The sequence below is a fragment of the Varanus komodoensis genome, unplaced genomic scaffold, assembly GCF_004798865.1.
Source record: "Varanus komodoensis strain SLA01 unplaced genomic scaffold, ASM479886v1 scaffold57, whole genome shotgun sequence".
NCBI classification, from domain to species: Eukaryota; Metazoa; Chordata; class Lepidosauria; order Squamata; family Varanidae; genus Varanus; species Varanus komodoensis.
This window is the reverse complement of record NW_025336182.1, coordinates 2,201,072-2,218,760: the sequence shown is the minus strand read 5'-3', so window position 1 is coordinate 2,218,760 and position 17,689 is coordinate 2,201,072. Positions and strand designations below refer to the sequence as shown.

At 56.2% G+C, this 17,689-nt stretch overlaps 1 protein-coding gene across 1 annotated transcript in view; it reads left to right on the top strand.

Annotated features, from left to right (window-relative positions):
• Positions 1-17,689, top strand: part of ANKRD35 (ankyrin repeat domain 35) — a 31,212-nt gene that overhangs the window by 7,406 nt on the left and 6,117 nt on the right. The window contains exons 5-11 of the mRNA XM_044449054.1: positions 1,509-1,573; positions 4,455-4,512; positions 5,381-5,451; positions 6,393-6,499; positions 7,452-7,636; positions 14,273-14,310; positions 14,804-17,140. Of these exons, the coding sequence (XP_044304989.1) occupies positions 1,509-1,573; positions 4,455-4,512; positions 5,381-5,451; positions 6,393-6,499; positions 7,452-7,636; positions 14,273-14,310; positions 14,804-17,140 (2,861 nt within the window). The remainder of the gene's footprint in view (positions 1-1,508; positions 1,574-4,454; positions 4,513-5,380; positions 5,452-6,392; positions 6,500-7,451; positions 7,637-14,272; positions 14,311-14,803; positions 17,141-17,689) is intronic.

Here is a 17,689-nt window from a genome sequence, read left to right as displayed (position 1 = left end):
AGGACGTGCTCCAACGGAGCACGTCCTGCCTTCCTCTGCAGGGGAGAACAGGTCTCTGCCCACCTCCATGTGACATCCCCTCACACACCTGTATGTCGCCAACAGATCCCCTCTGAGTCTCCTCCAGGCTGAAGAGACCCAGTTCCCTCAGTCTCGCCTCATAGGGCATCCCCTGCAAACCGGCCACCAACCTTGTGGCCCTTTGAAACTCTGACTTTAGCCTGGCTATATCCTTCCTGTAATGAGGGGCCCAAACCTGAGCACAATTCTCCAGTTGCGCGCGCAGCAGAGTCGCATAGAGGGGCAGTGATACCTCTCTCGATCTAGAAGCCACGCTTCTGGCTGTGCAACCAAGGGTGGCGTTCGCCCTCTTGAGCGCCGCGTCACACGGCTGGCTCACGTTCAGCCTGCGGCCGACCAGATCCATTTGGCGGGGGGGAAAGTGTGTTTCCCACAGACCAGGGACGGAAAAGATGCCAAGAAGCAAGAGCCTGACTGAGCCCTGGGCAGAGGGGGCAGCCAGGTGGGGAGACTCGGGGTTGCTGTCTGGTCTGGAAGGGGCTGTGCTTGCTTGGAAGGATTGGCTCTGCAGCCTGGTGCAAGGCTGTCCCTGGATCTTCAGGGAATGCCGGCGGTAAGGAATGTTTTGCAGCCGTTCCTGAGCCACCCCGACTTAGCAGGTGTGACCCAGGCCTGGGAGGGACTGCCTTAGAGGAGCCCAGTGCTGCCCTGGAAGGGAGTCCGAAAACTTGCCAGCTTTAGCAACCTCCGCGATTTAGAGCAGCTCCCGCAAACTTGGGGCCGCCTGGAATTTCCTGCCAGGCACCCGGCAGCCGAGTCCTGCCTCTCCACCCCTGCAAAATCAGCGCAAATGCAGCATTTAAGGAGCCCCGCCGGGCGAGGCCTTTGCCCTTCGTGGCTGGCAGGCCATTTCCACCTGGGTGGGAGGCAGGCCTGAGCCAAGGCTTTAGTTCAGGGGTGGGGAGACCCCTGGCCAGAACCTGGCCCTCTTTCCTGTCGCCCATCCCCAGCCCTTGTGCTGCTTTCCCCTTCCCCGCAGTGCCGCTTCGTGCTGGCGGTGAGGGCGCTAAGGAATTTCCAGCGCAGTTCAGTTTGGCCTCTTGGCAACATGTGCTCCGGCTGCCCGCCCGCCCCTCTTGCCTTCAGCCCCAGCTGGCACTGCCACGTGGCCCCCGAGATCATCTCCAAACTGAAATCTGGCCCGTGGGTCAGAAGAGGTTCCCCACCTCTGCTCTAGGCATCACCTGCACGTTTTCAATGAGGACTAGACTCTTGGTGTCAAAGAGGAGCAGCTGAAATTCTTACTTGCCTGCAGATGCTATTAAAACCCTCAAATAAATGACCAGTGTTCTAATTTAAAGATATCCAGGAGGGAGGAAGTAGGTTTGTGCCCGAAAAGCACCCCAGCCAACAGGAGGAAAAAAACTAGCGTGCCCTTTTCTGCATTATGCGATGTTTTTTAACCTCCCTTTTTCCTGACTGCCTAGGTAGCACCGCCCTTCACCTGGCCACCATCGCTTGCCAGCCGCAATGTGTGAAAGTCCTCCTGCAGGTAAGAAGCCTCACCGCCGTGCGCCTGCTCTCCCTCCAGGGGAGCCGAGTTCAGTTAAGACTCAACATCCAACCCTAGAATCGTTTCAGCCCTGGAACATGGGAGTTGGAAGAAAAGAGTGACTCTGGGCATGTGCAAAGTTCTTCTCTCGCTTGTCTGGTTTTGAGGGCCTGAATAGGTTTGCCCACCTAAGATTTTTTTTCCAGTCTTAGGTGAATTTAAGTTTTGTATTTTCCAACCCAATGCAAAGCAGATGCATAAAAGTAGCAAGTTAGCAAGTTAATGTTCTGCTTGCACGGGACTAAGCGCAGCTACACTGAATGAGACTTGCTTCTGAGTAGGTATGCATAGGATTGCACCGTAAATGGGCAGCGGTGGACTGCGATTTTATTTTCTCGCTTTCAGTGTCAGTGATGGCCATGTGAATGCTATGTACACAATGCCTAACGTTTTCCAGGTGATGTGGAAGGCCCGTGTGGCAGATGGGTTAGAGCATCGGATCAGGACTGGCGAGATCCAGGTTCTGGCCCCTATTCAGCCTTGAAGCTTGCTAGGTCCCTTTGGGCCAGTCACTGATGCTCAGCCTGGCCTACCTCGCAGGGCTGTTGGGAGGAGAAAAATGGAGGGAGAGGGTTCTGTCAGCTGCCTCGACTTCCTTGCAAGAGGGAAAACTGTGTTGTAACAGTGACGAATAATACATCTGAATATTTGTAGAGCAAGCCTGGCCTTGCACTCAAACCTACAATTAGGCCCTGGAAGGAAATGCAGCCTGGAGCAGCGAGAGCTCAGGGGAGGGGATCCGGACTCTCCTGTGGCCCCTGAGCTGCCGTCAGGGGGCCTTGAGGTTCCCCTTAAGCGTCTTCGGAAACAAAATCTAGATCAGGACAAAGAGGGAAGCTGGTGGATACTGACGGAAGCATCCTTCTCTGCAGTTGCTGCGACTTTATTGTCCGATGTTGTTTTTTCTTTTTCCTGGTTTCTGTGTTCTGAACTTTTGTCAGCTGCCCAGGCTGCCTTGCCATGGGGCGGCGTGAAAACGGAAAACACACACCTGCCTTTGGAGGTGGTCAGCTTGGAAAGACTGCTCAGAATAAAGAATAAACCAGACTGGCCCAGGTGGGGAGCCACCTAACAGGTGCTCTGCTGAGAGAGTATTGCATGAGACAACACCTGCCCACGAGGCAGTTTATGGCAGCAATAATGATCGAAATAATAAATCATTTTCCCAGAGATTTTGTAAGGCTTACCCGGGAGGTACTCTCAGCACGGAGGTGGCTGGGAACCTGAGGAGCAGGGTGGGGACTGAAACGGGAGAAGGGAATGGCGACAGGAGAGGGTGTGTTGCGAAGAGTGTGGAAACTGGGCATTCCTGCTCTGTGGCTCATTCCCCGGCTGCTCCTTGGGACGGGAGCCCGAGGCGAAGAGGCCGAGCCAGCCTTCGGTGCGGCTGCAAAGCTCCCAAAAGCATCCCGCTTGGAATGGGAGGGACGGGCTCGCCGGCAGAGGGTTCCGTCCTGCGGCTCCTGCATGCGGCTGTCGGATCTCTTCCTGCCTAAGCAAGCACAGGGCTGGTCCTTGGGGAGATCTTGTGAAATGGAGGCACCCGGGCCGCTGTTTCTCAGGACAGGGAAAGGTCACAGCTCAGGAACGTGGGAACTGCTGCCCACGGAGCCTGCCCTCGGCCCCTCCGGCCCCACTGGGCCAGCCCTGCAAACGGCAGCAGCGCGCCTGCCGGGGTCTCTGCAGGAGCTTCCCAGGAGACGCCTGAATCCGCCGTGGGCCCCCTGCATGCCGAGGGGAGTTCATCCACCGAGCCAGCCGCCCCCCCCTTGGACCAGGAGGAACGTTTGTGCTGCCACAGAAACATAAGCTGCACTTCTGTCCTGCCAGATGAGGGACTGGAAGGACGGAGTCTCCTCTCCTCGCAGCCAGAACCTGCCCCAGGGAGACTCTAGGGCACTCTGCATGCACACGTCTCGCCTGTCGGGGCCACCCCTCTCCGGAGGTCCACGGGGAGCAAAGCGCACGTGATCATGGGGCATTTTGGAGCTGTGGGCCTGCCATGGCTTTGCAGGCACAGTCTTGATGGGACTCGTCCCCCTGCCTGGATCTGTCCCAACACGACAACCGACACCTGAGGCTTTCCCCGAGTACCGCCCCCGAGGGAGACTTGGAGGGTGGCAGCCGGGAGGGCGGTCTTTTCGGTGGTGGCCCCCAAATGAGGCCTCCCCGGTGCCAGCCCTGTCATCTTCTTAGTTGCAGGTCAAGACTTCCCACTTTTCCAAGGCGCTGAATGGCGTTTCGTGGTTTAGTGAAAATGGCTTTATTTTCCTCTGTTTGTATACTGTATAAAACTTGTTCTCCTCGGTTTGTATATTGGTAAAATGTTCTGCAGTTTCATTATGCTGAGCTCCATCTTTTTAGTTCTCCAGAGAGCGTTGGCTCTTCGGCAGTATGAACAGGAACCAAGCAACAGATAGATAGATAGATAGATAGATAGATAGATAGATAGATAGATAGATACGTGCCGATGAAACAGCGACACCCGGGATGCGGTGATGCTGCGAGAGCCGTCCCAAGTCCTGCCAGAGGGGGAGGTTTTGCCCAGATGGAGGGAAAGGGTGTTAGGACAGGGTCTTTGTTGCTGGTTCCTCATGCCAAGTCTGAGCGCTGCGAGCGAAGGCACCCTGTTTGCCGGTCAAGGGCACGCCTTTCCCCGCAGTCTTGCCCCGCTGAGACTGACGCATTTTCAGCCTTCCCGGCTTCTTCCAGCCGTGTCAGTTCCAGGTGACTTGTGCGTCATTAGCAGCCACTTCGCTCTCTGGGTTTGTGCGGTGGGTGGGAATGGGTGCGTTTTTAAATGCCGAACTGTTTCCTGCAGCATGGAGCGAACGAAGACTGCGTGGACAGAGAGAACCGCACGCCTCTGCACTGGGCCGGTGAGTCCCAGAGAAGAGCATTTCTTGAGCACCTGTTTGGGCACCGTTTGAATCGGGAATCCAAGCCGTGAGCAGGAGCCGAAGGGAAAGCGAGATCGCAGCCGGGATGACACGCTCGCTGGGTTGTGGCTGATCCTTTCACTGCTGCTCCGAACCACAAAACCGCTCGCAAGCAGTTTGAGTTTTTCACGAGCATCTTTGCCTTCAGGACAGCCCAGTCTTGACTAGCACGATTGCCATGTATTTTGTGCTCAGACTCTGGGATTGCAAAGTGTCTTGCTCAGCCACGTCTTCCAGAGCTCAGCTTCTCTAAAACAAGTTACTTGCAAGGCCTATGAGAGATTCGATAGCTCGAATCTAGCCTCTTACAGGCAGTCCTGCTTAACTGCCCAGAACGGAGACTTGTAGGCCTTTTTCTGTTTAAACTTGCATAGGATTGTGTCCGAAGGTGCTTCTAGAAAGAGGGCTCCTGGTTCTACCAGGAAAACGTAGTTGTCTTGCTGTTCTGCCTTTTTGCCTTCCTGGATCTTGAATGGAAAGGAAAAGGAGAGAATGACGGGAGTCCTGCAATTCCCAGCAATCCTCAGGACCCTTTTCTGGTCCTACGATGCCTCAGATTGTGCCCTTAAAGTCTGAGGGTGTCCAAAATGGAGCTCAGCCCTGAGTACAAATTTGCTGCAGAGTAAGTTCAACTGAATAATTACAATCTTTAGTTGCCTGTTTGTAAAGAGCAAGCTTGCTGCTCTGTTTATGAATGATGAAGGGTTCTAACTGGCCAGGAAGTAAGCGGCTCGGCAGAGATACTTGTGACGATAATGTTGCAAAAAGCTTAATCCTGGCTCTCCCTCTTTAAACCCGTTCTCCACAGCCTCCTCTGGGTGTGCGTCCAGCGTTTTGCTGCTGTGTGACCAAGAGGCCTTCTTGGATGTCATGGATAATGTACGTCTTCTGGACAGGTTTGCTTGGTGTGTGAAAACGTGGTCAGGAGCAGGCCAGCCTCCTTAGCAAACCAGGAGTGCATCCTGGCTGGCTGAGACATGGTCGATATGGGCAGGACTTTTGCTGCCTAAACGGCACTCTTGAACTTAAGAGTTCACTCCTTTGAACTTAATTCATTGCAGGGGGCCGTTTGAACTCTGAATCGTTTGAAGTCTAAAGCAACGTTCCCCACTAGAAATAATGGAAAGCGAATTAATCAATTCCCAGACCCTCAACAATACCTATGTTGTTACTGAGGATGATCAAAAAGGCACTGAGAACGAATAAAAAGGCACTGACACTTTTTTTACTGTGCCTGCAGTTTGAACTTAGAAGCACTCTTTGACCTTCAGAACAATCTTATCTAGATTTTAGTATTCAGACTCTGGAACATTTGCCCTTAGGGGCGTTTGAAGTTCGAGGCACCACTGCCGTCTTTCCTGTGGGTTGACCGGGCAGCTCCGGGTTTCAAGGGTCCTCCAGCGGGACACCCTCACTGCCCCCGCCACGCTCCGTCAGCCCTTCTCCCCCCTTTCCCTGATCACGGCGGCATGCCCCAGTGTCCCCGCTCGCTGCTTGCTGGCCAGACAGAACCGTGGGGCAGACAGGTGCTTCTCCTGCCCCTCCCGCTGCCCAGGTGTGCCCCGCTTCCTCCCCAGAGGGCAGGGTGACGGGCTGCCGCCCAACGGTCCCGGGGCCGAGGCCTGCCCGGTTTAGGATCCGCCTGAGAACAGGCTCCTGACAGACGGGGAGGGAGGTTCGAGCCGTGTCCGTGTCTGCGCTGCCCGGGGCCTCCTCCAGGAGGGCTTCCCTCGCCGCTCTGGGCTTGCCGTCCTCTGCCCCTGCCCTGCAGCACCGCCCGCCCGCCCGCCCTGACGTGCCTCTTCTCGCGTTCTCTGCAGCACGGACGGACGCCGCTCATGATCGCCGCGCAGGGCGGCCACCCGACCATCTGCTCCCAGCTGCTCCAGAGAGGGGCCGCCGTCGACCTCCTCGACAGGGAGGGGAAGTGAGTACCCGCCCCGGACCAGAGCCGGGGCTTGGCTTGCCTGTGGGGTGGAGACAGGCCGAGGCATCCCCGGGATTGGAACGCAGGGCGCCCTGCCCTTCGCTTGCCTGCGCCCGGGACGGGCTGCAACCCCTCCCAGCCAGAGCGGCCCCACGTGCCCTCCCGGTCACAGCCTAGGATGGGGGCAGCGAGAAGCAAGCCTCTGCATCCTTCCTTCCTTCTTATTTAAGCAAAGACATAGGGGAAGGCCAGCCCGGCATGTGTGCGATTGCAGATCCTCGTTTGATTATTTATATTTAAAATATTTATTATCCATTCTTACAATAAGGTGGTACTTATTCCCAGATATTTAGTGTCATGGCTACAGAAGCAAAGCCTGCTTTATTCTTGCGGTCACGATGGCAGCATGATTTGGGTGGGCTTAAAACAGGAAGAACATGAGCCTCTTCAAAGTTTCTTTTGTTTTTGCATAGAATATGCACCCAGATTTTTTTCCATCTATAACATATTAAGCTCTTAGAGACAGTTGTAAAGCACGGAATGTCACTGCCAGACGGCACAAGTTTTAAAACGCTTTTATCATGGTCGGGATTGGCTCTGCTTCTCCTCCGAAAGAGCCTCCCAGGACGGTTGGATCGGTTCTGATCCAGCAGAGTGGGGCCAGATCCACAGCGGGAGGGCACCCTACATGGCTTGACCAGGGAGGAGGAAAAGCCATGGAGGTCGAGGGGGCCACAAACAGCTTTAGCCAGGACCACTAAATAGAGCTTCCAAGTCCAGTGGCAGTGTAACTGTGGAGATGCCGTCCCCTGGTCAGCTGGGAAAGGACGGCTAATTTTGTGCGTTCTGCCGGCAAGGGCCAGAAACACGGACAGTCCCTTGGGCTGGAAGACACCGCCAAAGTGCCTTCCGCTTGGCTCCACGGATTTCTCTTCCCCTCCGCCCCGTCCAGGACCGCGCTCATGTTGGCCTGCGAAAGTGGGAGCACCGAGTCGGCGGAGCTGCTCCTGCAGAGCGGCGCGCACGTGGGGCTGGCCGACAGCACGGGCCGCGACGCGCTGCACTACGCCACGCAGGCCCGGAGCCGGCCCCTGCGGCGGCTCATCCGAAGCGCCCTGAAGAGGTGGAAGAGGAGAGGTGGGTTCTTTTATCTGGGGTGCCGCGTCTTGGCCTTAGTGGCGGGCAAAAATCCGTCTTCTCTTCGCTGATCAGAAATCCTTTGGCAGGCGGGGAAATGCTGCAGCTACCCGGGCGGGAAAACTTGTAAAGGGAAAGTGCAGGATGGGAGGAAAGGTGTGCTTTGCGGCTTCTCCCTCTCTGCTGCGGATGCCCCAAAGCCTCCATGTTCTAGGGCCTTTGGGTTCCCAATGGGATTGCACCCCAATTCATTAGAACGGCTTTGCCCTCCAGGGCAGCTTAAAAATCTTTTAAAATACAGTTTAAAGGGAAAAAAAAACATACATTTTCAGCCAGGATGAACATGCTGTCTGCAATTGATTTGGGAGCTGTTTTTTAATTATGGCAAATGCAGAGATACCGCCTACTAATAATCTTAAGAAAATAATTCATGATTTCATTTTATCCATTGTAACTCATTGTTATTTTCTGTGCTCTGTACTAAGAGAGGCTAAATTTTGGTCCCCTATACACCTGATTAAAGGTGCTACCTTATACACATTTAACCAGGGAAAAAACTCTCCAACTCCCAGTATGGCTCACCCAGCTCTGCTGGAAGCATGCTGGGTACTGTAGTCCCTTTTTTCTGCCTAAACTTGTGTAGGATTGCACTCTAAGCCGACCCTCACATTCTAAACCGATTTTTAAAAAGTAAATTGTGCTTGGCAAATATGGGGGGAAGCCCCAGGAAAATGGTGCCAATCCTCCTTCAGGGAACTGTTGTGAAGATAAAGGAGGGAACTCTTTGGAGGAAGGGAGGGGATGGGAAGGCAACTGACGATTTGTTTTTACCGATTTGTGGACCTGCCAGTTTTCGATGTCCCACAGCAGATTAGTGTGTCAATAAAAACAAAATTCAAGATGGGAAATGCAGTGAGAAGCAGCAAACTGAATACTCCGTGGACGAGGGTCCTGAGGATAGACTCTCTCTTGCGGTGTCTCTGATTATATATTTTTAGTGATTGATTTAAAATGTTTTTATGCCTCTCCTCGATTAAAGTTTCCCCAAGCAGGTTCCATTCAATCATGAAAAGAAGACGGGCTCTGCTCACACATGCTGCAATCTAAAGGCACAACACATGTACCTTTAGAAGGATGGCTGGGGAGGGCAGAGGAAAAGCGAGCACTCGCAGCAGGGCTGCTGGAACAGCTCTACTTCCCCCAGCCGTCTTGCTCTGTCCAGCCGCTGGAAGGGCTGGTGGAGCTGGCGAGGGACGACAAAGCTTCTGGGGAGGCTGTTTCCGGCTGTGCTGCTGCCCTCATCCCCCTCGTTCTCCTATTTATGAGCATGCCATCCTGAGTGAACTCATGTTGGTGGTTGTTGTCAGTCGCGAAGTCGTGTCCGACCCATCGCGACCCCATGGGCAACATTCCTACAGGCCCCCCTGCCCCCCACCATCCCCTGGAATCCACTCAAGCTCACACCCACTGCCCCAGTGACCCCATCCAGCCCCCTCATCCTCTGCCCTCCCCTCCTTCTTTTGCCATCCATTGTTCCCAGCATCAGGGTCTTCTCCAGGGAGTCCCTCCTTCTCGTTAGGTGGCCCAAGTATTTGAGTTTCATCTTCAGCATCTGGCCTTCTAAAGAGCAGCCAGGGTTGATCTCCTTTAGGACTGACCGGTTTGATCGCCTTGCAGTCCAAGGGACTCGCAGGAGTCTCCTCCAGCACCACAACTCAAAGGCCTCAATCCTTCGGCACTCAGCCTTCCTTCTGGTCCAGCTTTCACAGCCATACATTGCAACTGGGAAAACCATAGCCTTGACTATATGTACTTTTATGGACATGGTGATGTCTCTGCTTTTTTAGTATGCTGTCTAGATTTGCCACAGCTTTCCTCCCGAGGAGCAAGCGTCTTTTAATTGCTTGGCTGCAGTCCCCATCAGTGGTGATCTTGGAGCCCAGGAAAATAAAATCTGTCACTACCTCCATTTCTTCCCCATCTATTTGCCAGGAAGTGAGAGGACCGGATGCCATGATCTTAGTTTTCTTAATGTTGAGTTTCAAGCCAGCTTTTGCGCTCTCCTCCTTCACCCGCATCAAGAGGCTCTTTAGTGCCTCTTTACTTTCTGCCATGAGAGTGGTATCATCTGCATATCTGAGGTTGTTGATATTTCTCCCAGCAATCTTAATTCCAACTGGTGATTCATCCAGCCCCGCCTTTCTCATGATGTGCTCTGCATGTAAGTTGAATAGGCAGGGTGACAGTATACAGCCTTGCCGAACTCCTTTCTCAATTTTGAACCAATCAGTGGTTCCATGCCCAGTTCTCACTGTTGCTTCTTGACCCGCATATAGGTTTCTCAAGAGACAAATAAGATGGTCTGGTACTCCCATCTCTGAGAACTTGCCACAATTTGTTGTGATCTACACAATCAAAGGCTTTAGCACAGTCAATGAAGCAGAAGTAGATGTTTTTCTGGAACTCCCGAGCTTTCTCCATGATCCAGCGTATGTTGGCAATTTGATCTCTAGTTCCTCTGCCTCTTCGAAACCCTGCCTGTACTTCTGGTAGTTCTCGGTCCACATACTGCTGGAGCCGAGCTTGTAGGATTTTGAGCATAACTTTGCTAGCACGTGAAATGAGTGCAATGGTGCGGTAGTGTGAACATTCTTTGGCATTGCCCTTCTTTGGGATCGGAATGTAAACTGACCTTTTCCAATCCTGTTGCGTTTTCCAAGTTTGGCTGAGGGGTTTTGTTTTGTTTTGTTTTTTTAATTGCTTTGTTTTCTTTCTTTGTTCGTTTTTGTTTTGTTTTGTTTTGTTTTGTTTTGTGCTGTTCTGTTCTGTGCTTTGCTTTGCTTTGCTTTGCTTTGCTTTGCTTTGCTTTGCTTTGCATTGCATTGCATTGCATTGCATTGCATTGCATTGCATTGCATTGCATTGCTTTGTTTTTCCTCCAATTTAAATTTTATTTAATCCCTGTGTGTAGGTTTTTCTCTGGGAGAACTGGGCGAGTGGGAGGAACTGCAGGACAGACAAGGCGGGGGACCAAGGAAGGGTCTCTGAGGGGCTCCCGATGGCAGGCCAGGAGACGGCCTTGGCGGGAGTCACGGGGGTTGCTGTCCGCTGCGAGAGCTGCGACATGTCCGCCCTCCTCCCCCAGGAGAGGCAGGGCTACACTTGCCCTCGGTGCAAGATGGTGGCCCTGCTAGAGGAGGAGCTGAGGGGCCTGAGGGCCGAGAGAGCTCTCCAGGGCCCCCGGAGCAGCCCCCTCTGGACAGAGGGTCGAGGGAGAGGCCACGGGAGGAGCAGCCGGGGAGACATGGAGGCGTGTCACCCACAGGAGGGGGAGGCCAGCACGGCCTCCTCCTTCCCTGGCACCGATCTGGAGCTGGAAACGGGTTCTCTCCACCTGGGGAGGCTGGGGCTGATGCGGCCTCGGGGGACCAGCAGGACCCCCAGCCTGGGATGTCAGGCGGCAAGGGAGCTGCTGCATGAGAGACAAGGGCAGCCAGGTCACGTCGCTTCCTAGAAGCTATAGAGGGAGGGTTTTTCACACAGAGGGTCCGAGAGGCGGCGAGGGGGGGGAAACATCCTTGACTTGGTCTTGACCAATAGGGAGGAGCTGATAGATGAAGTACAGATTAGGGGAGCTCTGGGTGCGAGTGATCACTCCATCCTTTGCTTTGAGATCAGGGGACTGCGGACATGCAGCAGGTCGAGCACTAGAAGCTGGGACTTCAAGAGGGCCAACTTTGGCCAACTGAAGGCCAGACTGGGGAAAGTCTCCTGGGATGGGTTACTGGAAGGTAAGCGAGTTGAGGAGGGGTGGATGGCACTCAAAGGGAGATTTTGGAGGCGCAAGCCTTGACGATACCTCTAGTCAGTAAGGTGGGGAGGCGGAGGAGAGCGCCACCATGGATGCGAAAGGAGGTGGTTAGAGGGATTAGGCGGAAGAGGAGCCTCCGTAGGAAATGGGTACTGGGGGAAATAGACAAAAGGGTGTACCGGGAGGAGGAGGCCCGTTGCAGAAGGATTCTTCGCAAGGCTAAGGCTGATTTTGAGCTGAGACTTGCCAAGAATATCAAGAGCAACAGAAAGGGCTTCTTTCAGCATGTGAATAGGAAGAGGAAGGGGAGACAAGTGGTGGGACCACGAAATAAGGAGGAAGGAGATCCAGTGACTGATATGAGGGAACAGGCACAGACGCTAAATTACTATTTTGCCTCTATGTTCTCCCCAAAGCAGGACGGGGGATATCCGCCTAGGAGATTAGATGAGGCTGGGGACTTAGGGGCACGGATTAGAGTCACCCCCCCCCTTGAAGTCGAGGGGCTCCTCAGGGCATTGGACATTACAAAGGTGCCAGGCCCTGACGGGTTACACCTGAGAGTACTGAGAGAGTTGTCAGGGGTTCTCTCACACCCGCTGGCCTCCATTTTTGAGACCTCGTGGAGAATGGGTGAAGTTCAGAGGACTGGAGGGTGGCATCAGTGGTCCCAATTTTCAAAAAGGGTAGTAGAAGGGACATGGGGAATGATAGACCGGTTAGCCTTACGTCCATTGCAGGAAAAACAATGCAAAGGCTCATAATAGAGAGAGATCTAGTGATGCTCGATAGGGAAGGGAGGCTGACAGCCACACAACACAGCTTCCGCAAAAACAGGTCCTGCCAGACAAACCTTGTGGAATTCTATGACAAGGTTTCGAGGTGGCTGGATGGAGGGGGTGCAGTGGATGTGGTTTACCTGGATTTCAGCAAGGCCTTGACAGAGTGCCCCATGATATCCTGGTGGAGAAACTGAGGAGTTTTGGGATACACCAAAGCACTGTCCGGTGGATTAGGGCATGGTTGACTGACTGAAAGCAGAGGGTAACCATTAGTGGGGAATCATCGGGATGGCGGCCAGTGACAAGCGGGGTCCCCCAGGGCTCTGTCCTGGGGCCGATCCTGTTTAATCTTTTCTACCAGCCTGTGCCCTGCTTCATTTTGTACTCCAAGGCCAAACTTGCCTGTTATTCCGGTTATATTTTGGCTTCCTACTTTAGCATTCCAATCCCCCATGATGATAAGGACATCATTTTTTGGTGTTAATTCTAGAAGGTGTTGTAGGCCTTCATAGAACTGGTCAACTTCAGCCTCTTCAGCGCCAGTGGTTGGGGCATAGACTTGGACTATTGTGAATGGTTTTCCTTGGATTCGAACTGAGATCACTCTGTCATTTTGGAGATTGTATCCCAGTACTGCTTTTCCTATGAAGGCAACTCCATTTCTTCTGAGGGATTCTTGCCCGCAGTAGCATACCTGATGGTCACCTGAATTAAATTCACCCATTCCTGTCCATTTTAGTTCACTGATTCCCAAGATGTCGATGTTCAGTCTTGTCATCTCTTGTTTGACCACGTCCAGCTTGCCTTGATTCATGGATCTTACATCCCAGGTTCCTATGGAGTATAGATCTTTGCAGCACTGGACTCTCCTTTCACCACCAGATACATCGGCAACTGAGTGTCCTTTCGGCTTTGACCCAGTCGCTTCATTCTTTCTGGCGCTACTAGTACTAGCCCTCTGCTCTTCCCCAGTAGCACATTGGACACCTTCCGACCTGAGCGGCTCATCTTCCGGCGTCATATCTTTTTGCCTTTTGGTACTGTCCATGGGGTTTTCATGGCAAGGGTACTGGAGCGGGTTGCCATTTCCTTCTCCAGTGGATCACAATTTGTCAGAGCTCCCTGCTATGACCTGTCCGTCTTGGGTGGCCCTGCACGGCATAGCTCATAGCTTAATTGAGCTACGCAAGCCCCTGCGCCACAACAAGGCAGTGATCCATGAAGGAGTGAATTCATGTTAACCCAGCAATGGTTGACCCAGCAGGCCCCTTTGCAGAGCCCACGAGCAGGACCTGAGGGCAGAATCCTTCCCCCGACATGTGTTCCTCTGCAACTGGTAGACTTCCTTGAAACCTGGAGGCTCCATTTCAAGCTGCCCAAGGCGGAGTCCATCCCCATGCCTTGGCGCAGTGCACCCACTTGCCGTCCTTTCCTCTGCTAAACCTTGCCCTCCACCTGTGGCTGCAGGTGGACTTAACTGCTAACCCTCACAGCACCGCACCTGCCCTCCGCACCTCGGCAAAGGCAGCCTCGTGAATGCACGTCCTTACAGGATTTCCAAGCGCCACTCAGCACCACTGGGAATAAGTCAAGTGTACCGGTGTGCTACAGGGGAGCCAGCTTCTCTGAAACGATTAGGCTGTTTGTGAGCTCCCGCATCACAGATGACTGAAACTATAATGGCGCGTCTCAGGACTTTGTTTTCCTGCTCAGTTGTGGGGTCCTGTGCTAGTTTCTGGGGGGCCGCCCCGCAACCCTTTACACAAGAGCAGCAGCCACCGCGGGGCAGTCCCAACTCTTGGTGTGGCCCCGCAGGCACCGACAGGGCCCGACTGTCCGCTCTCCCTCCGAGTCCCTTGTGGGGCTGGGCGTGGAGGGCCGTGGCTGGCAGGCCGTGCACGTCCCAGGGCCGTCCCACACGCGGCGGCCCCTGTCCTTGGCCAGAAGGAAACTTGGGCAGGACTCCTCGGGGTGCCTGGACATGTCTGGTCCCCAAGGCTCCCCAGGAGACGTGGCTCAGATCTTGCTTCTCCATTTCCACAGAGCAAGGCCTCGACACGTCCCTGGAGTCTGGCTCGCAGGTAAGGGGGCAGCGTTGCTGGCAAACAGCAGGTTATGGGGGGCGTCCGATCCTCGGGGGCAACACAGCCGGGCCCCGTCTCTGCTTCCTGAGGGCGGTGGGAGGGCCCACTGGCCGCATCCCCGCCGGGGCCGGGGCAGGAGAGATGGAGGCTGTGCATCAGCCACATGGGATTCGTGGGCTCCCCGCAGGCAGCAGTGGTTCTGGTTCACGAGGCATCGGATCGTGGTGGCGCTCGGTGCCCGCAAGATCCGGGGCTCAAACCGGACGCTGCATGTGCTAATTTTCCCGTGCAAAGAGAAGTGCGAAGCAGCAGGCTCTCGCATTTCACAACAGCCCCAGCAGAACCTCCCTCTTCTGGCCTGGCCTCGGTTCTGCTCGCTGTGCTGACAGGCCCCACACAAAAACCGGCCCTGGCCAGATGATTGCTAGCAGCAAAGCCCTGGGGCACGAGCGGGGGGGGGGGTGTTTCAGAACCCTGTTTGTGCCTCCAGGTCCCCTCTGAGAGTGGAAGAGAGACAGACGCGAGCAGCTTCACCTTCCCGAGCGAGGGAGGAGAGTGCAGTGATGGGGAGGAAGAGGAAGAGGACCCAGAGCTGAAGGAGTGGAGGAGCCGGTACCGGGACGAGAAGATGAAGGTCATTCAGCTGGAGCTGCAGTTGGCCCAGAAGGCGAAAGAGTGCGAGGCCCTCTCGGAAGGGCGGAAGGGGATGAACGAGAGGATATGGGGCCAGGTGCAGGAGATCAACCAGCTCCTTCCGGAGGAGGGCGGCCGGAGCGAGGACTGGAGGGATCCGAGCCGGAGGTACAGCCGCGATGCGACCGAAGAAGACTATTACCTCAACCTTTTAGCTGAGCAGGTCCAAGAGCTGAAGAAAAGGATGGTGCAGCAGCAGCAGGCCCGGGAGAAAGGAGTGCCACCGATGGCAGCGGCGGGAGAACCAGGGGAAGAGGAGCCGAAGGCTGTCACGGGGCCGGAGGAGAAGGCGCAGTGGCCGGGGGAGGAAGAGGCGGAGGAATGGAAGCGGCAGGAAACGGAGCTGAAGCGCCTCCGGGCCGAAGTGGCCGCGGTCCTCGAGGAGAAGGCGAGTGCGGCAAGGAGGGTGGAGGAAGTCGAGGGCCACATGGAGAACATGCGGGCCGTGATTGGCGTCTACGAGGCCAAGAAGAAGAGCCAGAGCACGGCGCTGAAGGGCCTGCAGGCACGTGTCCAGGAGCTGAACGGCGAGAACGAGCAGCTCCGTGGGCTCCTGGCGAAGCACCTGGGAGCGTGTGAGAAAGGCCGGCGACCAGCGCTCGGGCCCGCTCGCGAGGAGGTGTCCCGGTTCCTGGCAGAGCTGGAGGAGCTCTGCCGCAGAGTGCAGGAGGAGACCTCAGCGGTGGTGGCCGAGAATCAGGCCCTGAAGGGCGAGGCGGAGGATTCCCTCCGGAGCAAACTCCAGTTCCAGGCCGTGCCGTCTGGAGCAGTCAGAAGGAGCGTGTCCGCTTGGAAGAAGGTCGTTGCGGGCCTGGAGCGCGTGCTGGCCAAGATGGAGCAAGCCAACGCCACCCTCCTGGAGAAAGCCAGGTCTCTCCAGGGAGCCACTGTGGGCGCCCCATCCGGAGTTGTAGTCAATGGCAACGGGCGTCACGAAGAGAACGGTGTCCTGCCGGACGAGGGACCTGTGCCGCCAGACAACCCCAAGGTCCCCGAGGAGCCGGAAGAGCTGGAGGCAGGGAAGAACCACCTCCAAAATGGCTCCGGCGGGCAGGTCAAGCTTAGGCCGAAGCCTGACCTGGCAGAAAGGAAGGGCCGCCCGTGCCGGAAGAGCGCCGACCTCGAGAAGGAGGTGTGGGATCTCAAGCAGAACAACGGCAGCCTCATGAAGGAACTGACGCAGCTCAGCCGGGAAAGGGAGAAGCTCCAGGAGCAACTGCGGAGCCTGAGTCGCCCCGCGGACGGGCCTTCTCCAGCGGGGAGCCTGGTGGAGGAGCTGAGGCAGGCCGTGGCATCCCTGTCCCAGCAGCTCTCGGCGGAGAAGGAGGAATCGCGGGCCCTGCGCCTGAGTCTGGAGGCCCAGCGGAAGGAGATGGTGGGGGTGCGGGACAGCTTCCTGAAGAAGGTGGCCCAGGAGGCCGGCGGCATCGTGGGCGAAAGCCTCGACTCCTGCATTCTGCAGGAGCTCCACTGGAAGCTGGACAACGTGGTGAAGAAGCAGAACAAGGCCCTGCAGCTGGTGTCCGAGATGGAGGAGGAGAACCTGGCCCGTGAGGCCGACCGGACACTCCTGGCTGACCGCAGCGGCCGCAGCACCCTCGCGGCTGGCGAAGCCGCCCCGCAGGACCCCCTGCCTGAAGCCCCAGACGCCGGCGGGGACAGCCTGAGAGTGAGGCAGCGGATGAGCGAGGTGAAGGCCGACCTGGAGCACCTGCGGGAGGCCTTGGAGGGGGCCCAGGCCTCTCTGGGTGGGAGAGGCAAGGAGCTCGCCCAGGTGAAGCAGCTCCTGGGCCGGCTGGCCACCGGGATGGCCGAGCTGTGCCAGGAGGAGGAGGAGGCCCTCCGGAAGCATGAGAAGGTCCGCGGCATGCTGTCCCTCCGGGCCCAGGCGCTGGCGGAGGAACTGGCTGCCCTGCAGGAGAAATACGAGGCCGCGAGGGGGGAGTCTGCCCGCGACAAGGAGGCCCTGGCCTCGGAGAGGCACAAGAGCCAGGAGCTGCTGGCCGAGGCGGCCGAGCACGAGGAGCTGGCGGAGGAGCTGCGCGGGAAGTGCCAGGCGGTGGAGAGCGTGGCCGAGAAGCTGAGCAGGCGGGTGGAGGAGCTGTCCAAGAGCTGCCAGGACAAAGAAGCGAAGGTGCGTACGAGCCGAGGAAGGGACCGGCCGGGCCGGGCCGAGGTCTGTGAGCCCGGCACCCCAGACGCACAGTGGCAGGCCAGCCGCCCGCCGCACCTCTGCTGCCCAGGTTCCTCAGCAGCGGGGGCGGGCAGGCAGGTAACGGGGGCGGCCCCGGCCCACAAGGCTCGTAGCCACGGATCGCCTCCTGCCCAGGAAGCTGGCCGGCCTTCCAGGTTGGCAGCGTCATGGCTTCCCGTGGCGGTGAATTCCGTGGGTTAGCTCTGCCCTGTGTGAAGAAGCCCTTCCTTTGATCTGGCCTCGGCCCCCGGCAGGCAGCCTCATGGGGTGACCACGGGTTTGAGCGCCACGGGGGAGGGAGAACAATGCCTCTCTCCCCACTTTCTCCACATTGCGCATTATTTTAAGCACCTCTGCCGTGTCTCGCCATTGTTCCGAGCTGAACAGTCTCGGTTGTTGCAGCTGCTCCCCCTGGGAGCTGCTCCAGCCCCCCGATCCTTTTCCTTGCCCTTCTCTGTCCTTTCCCACCTCAATGTCCCTTTTCAGGGA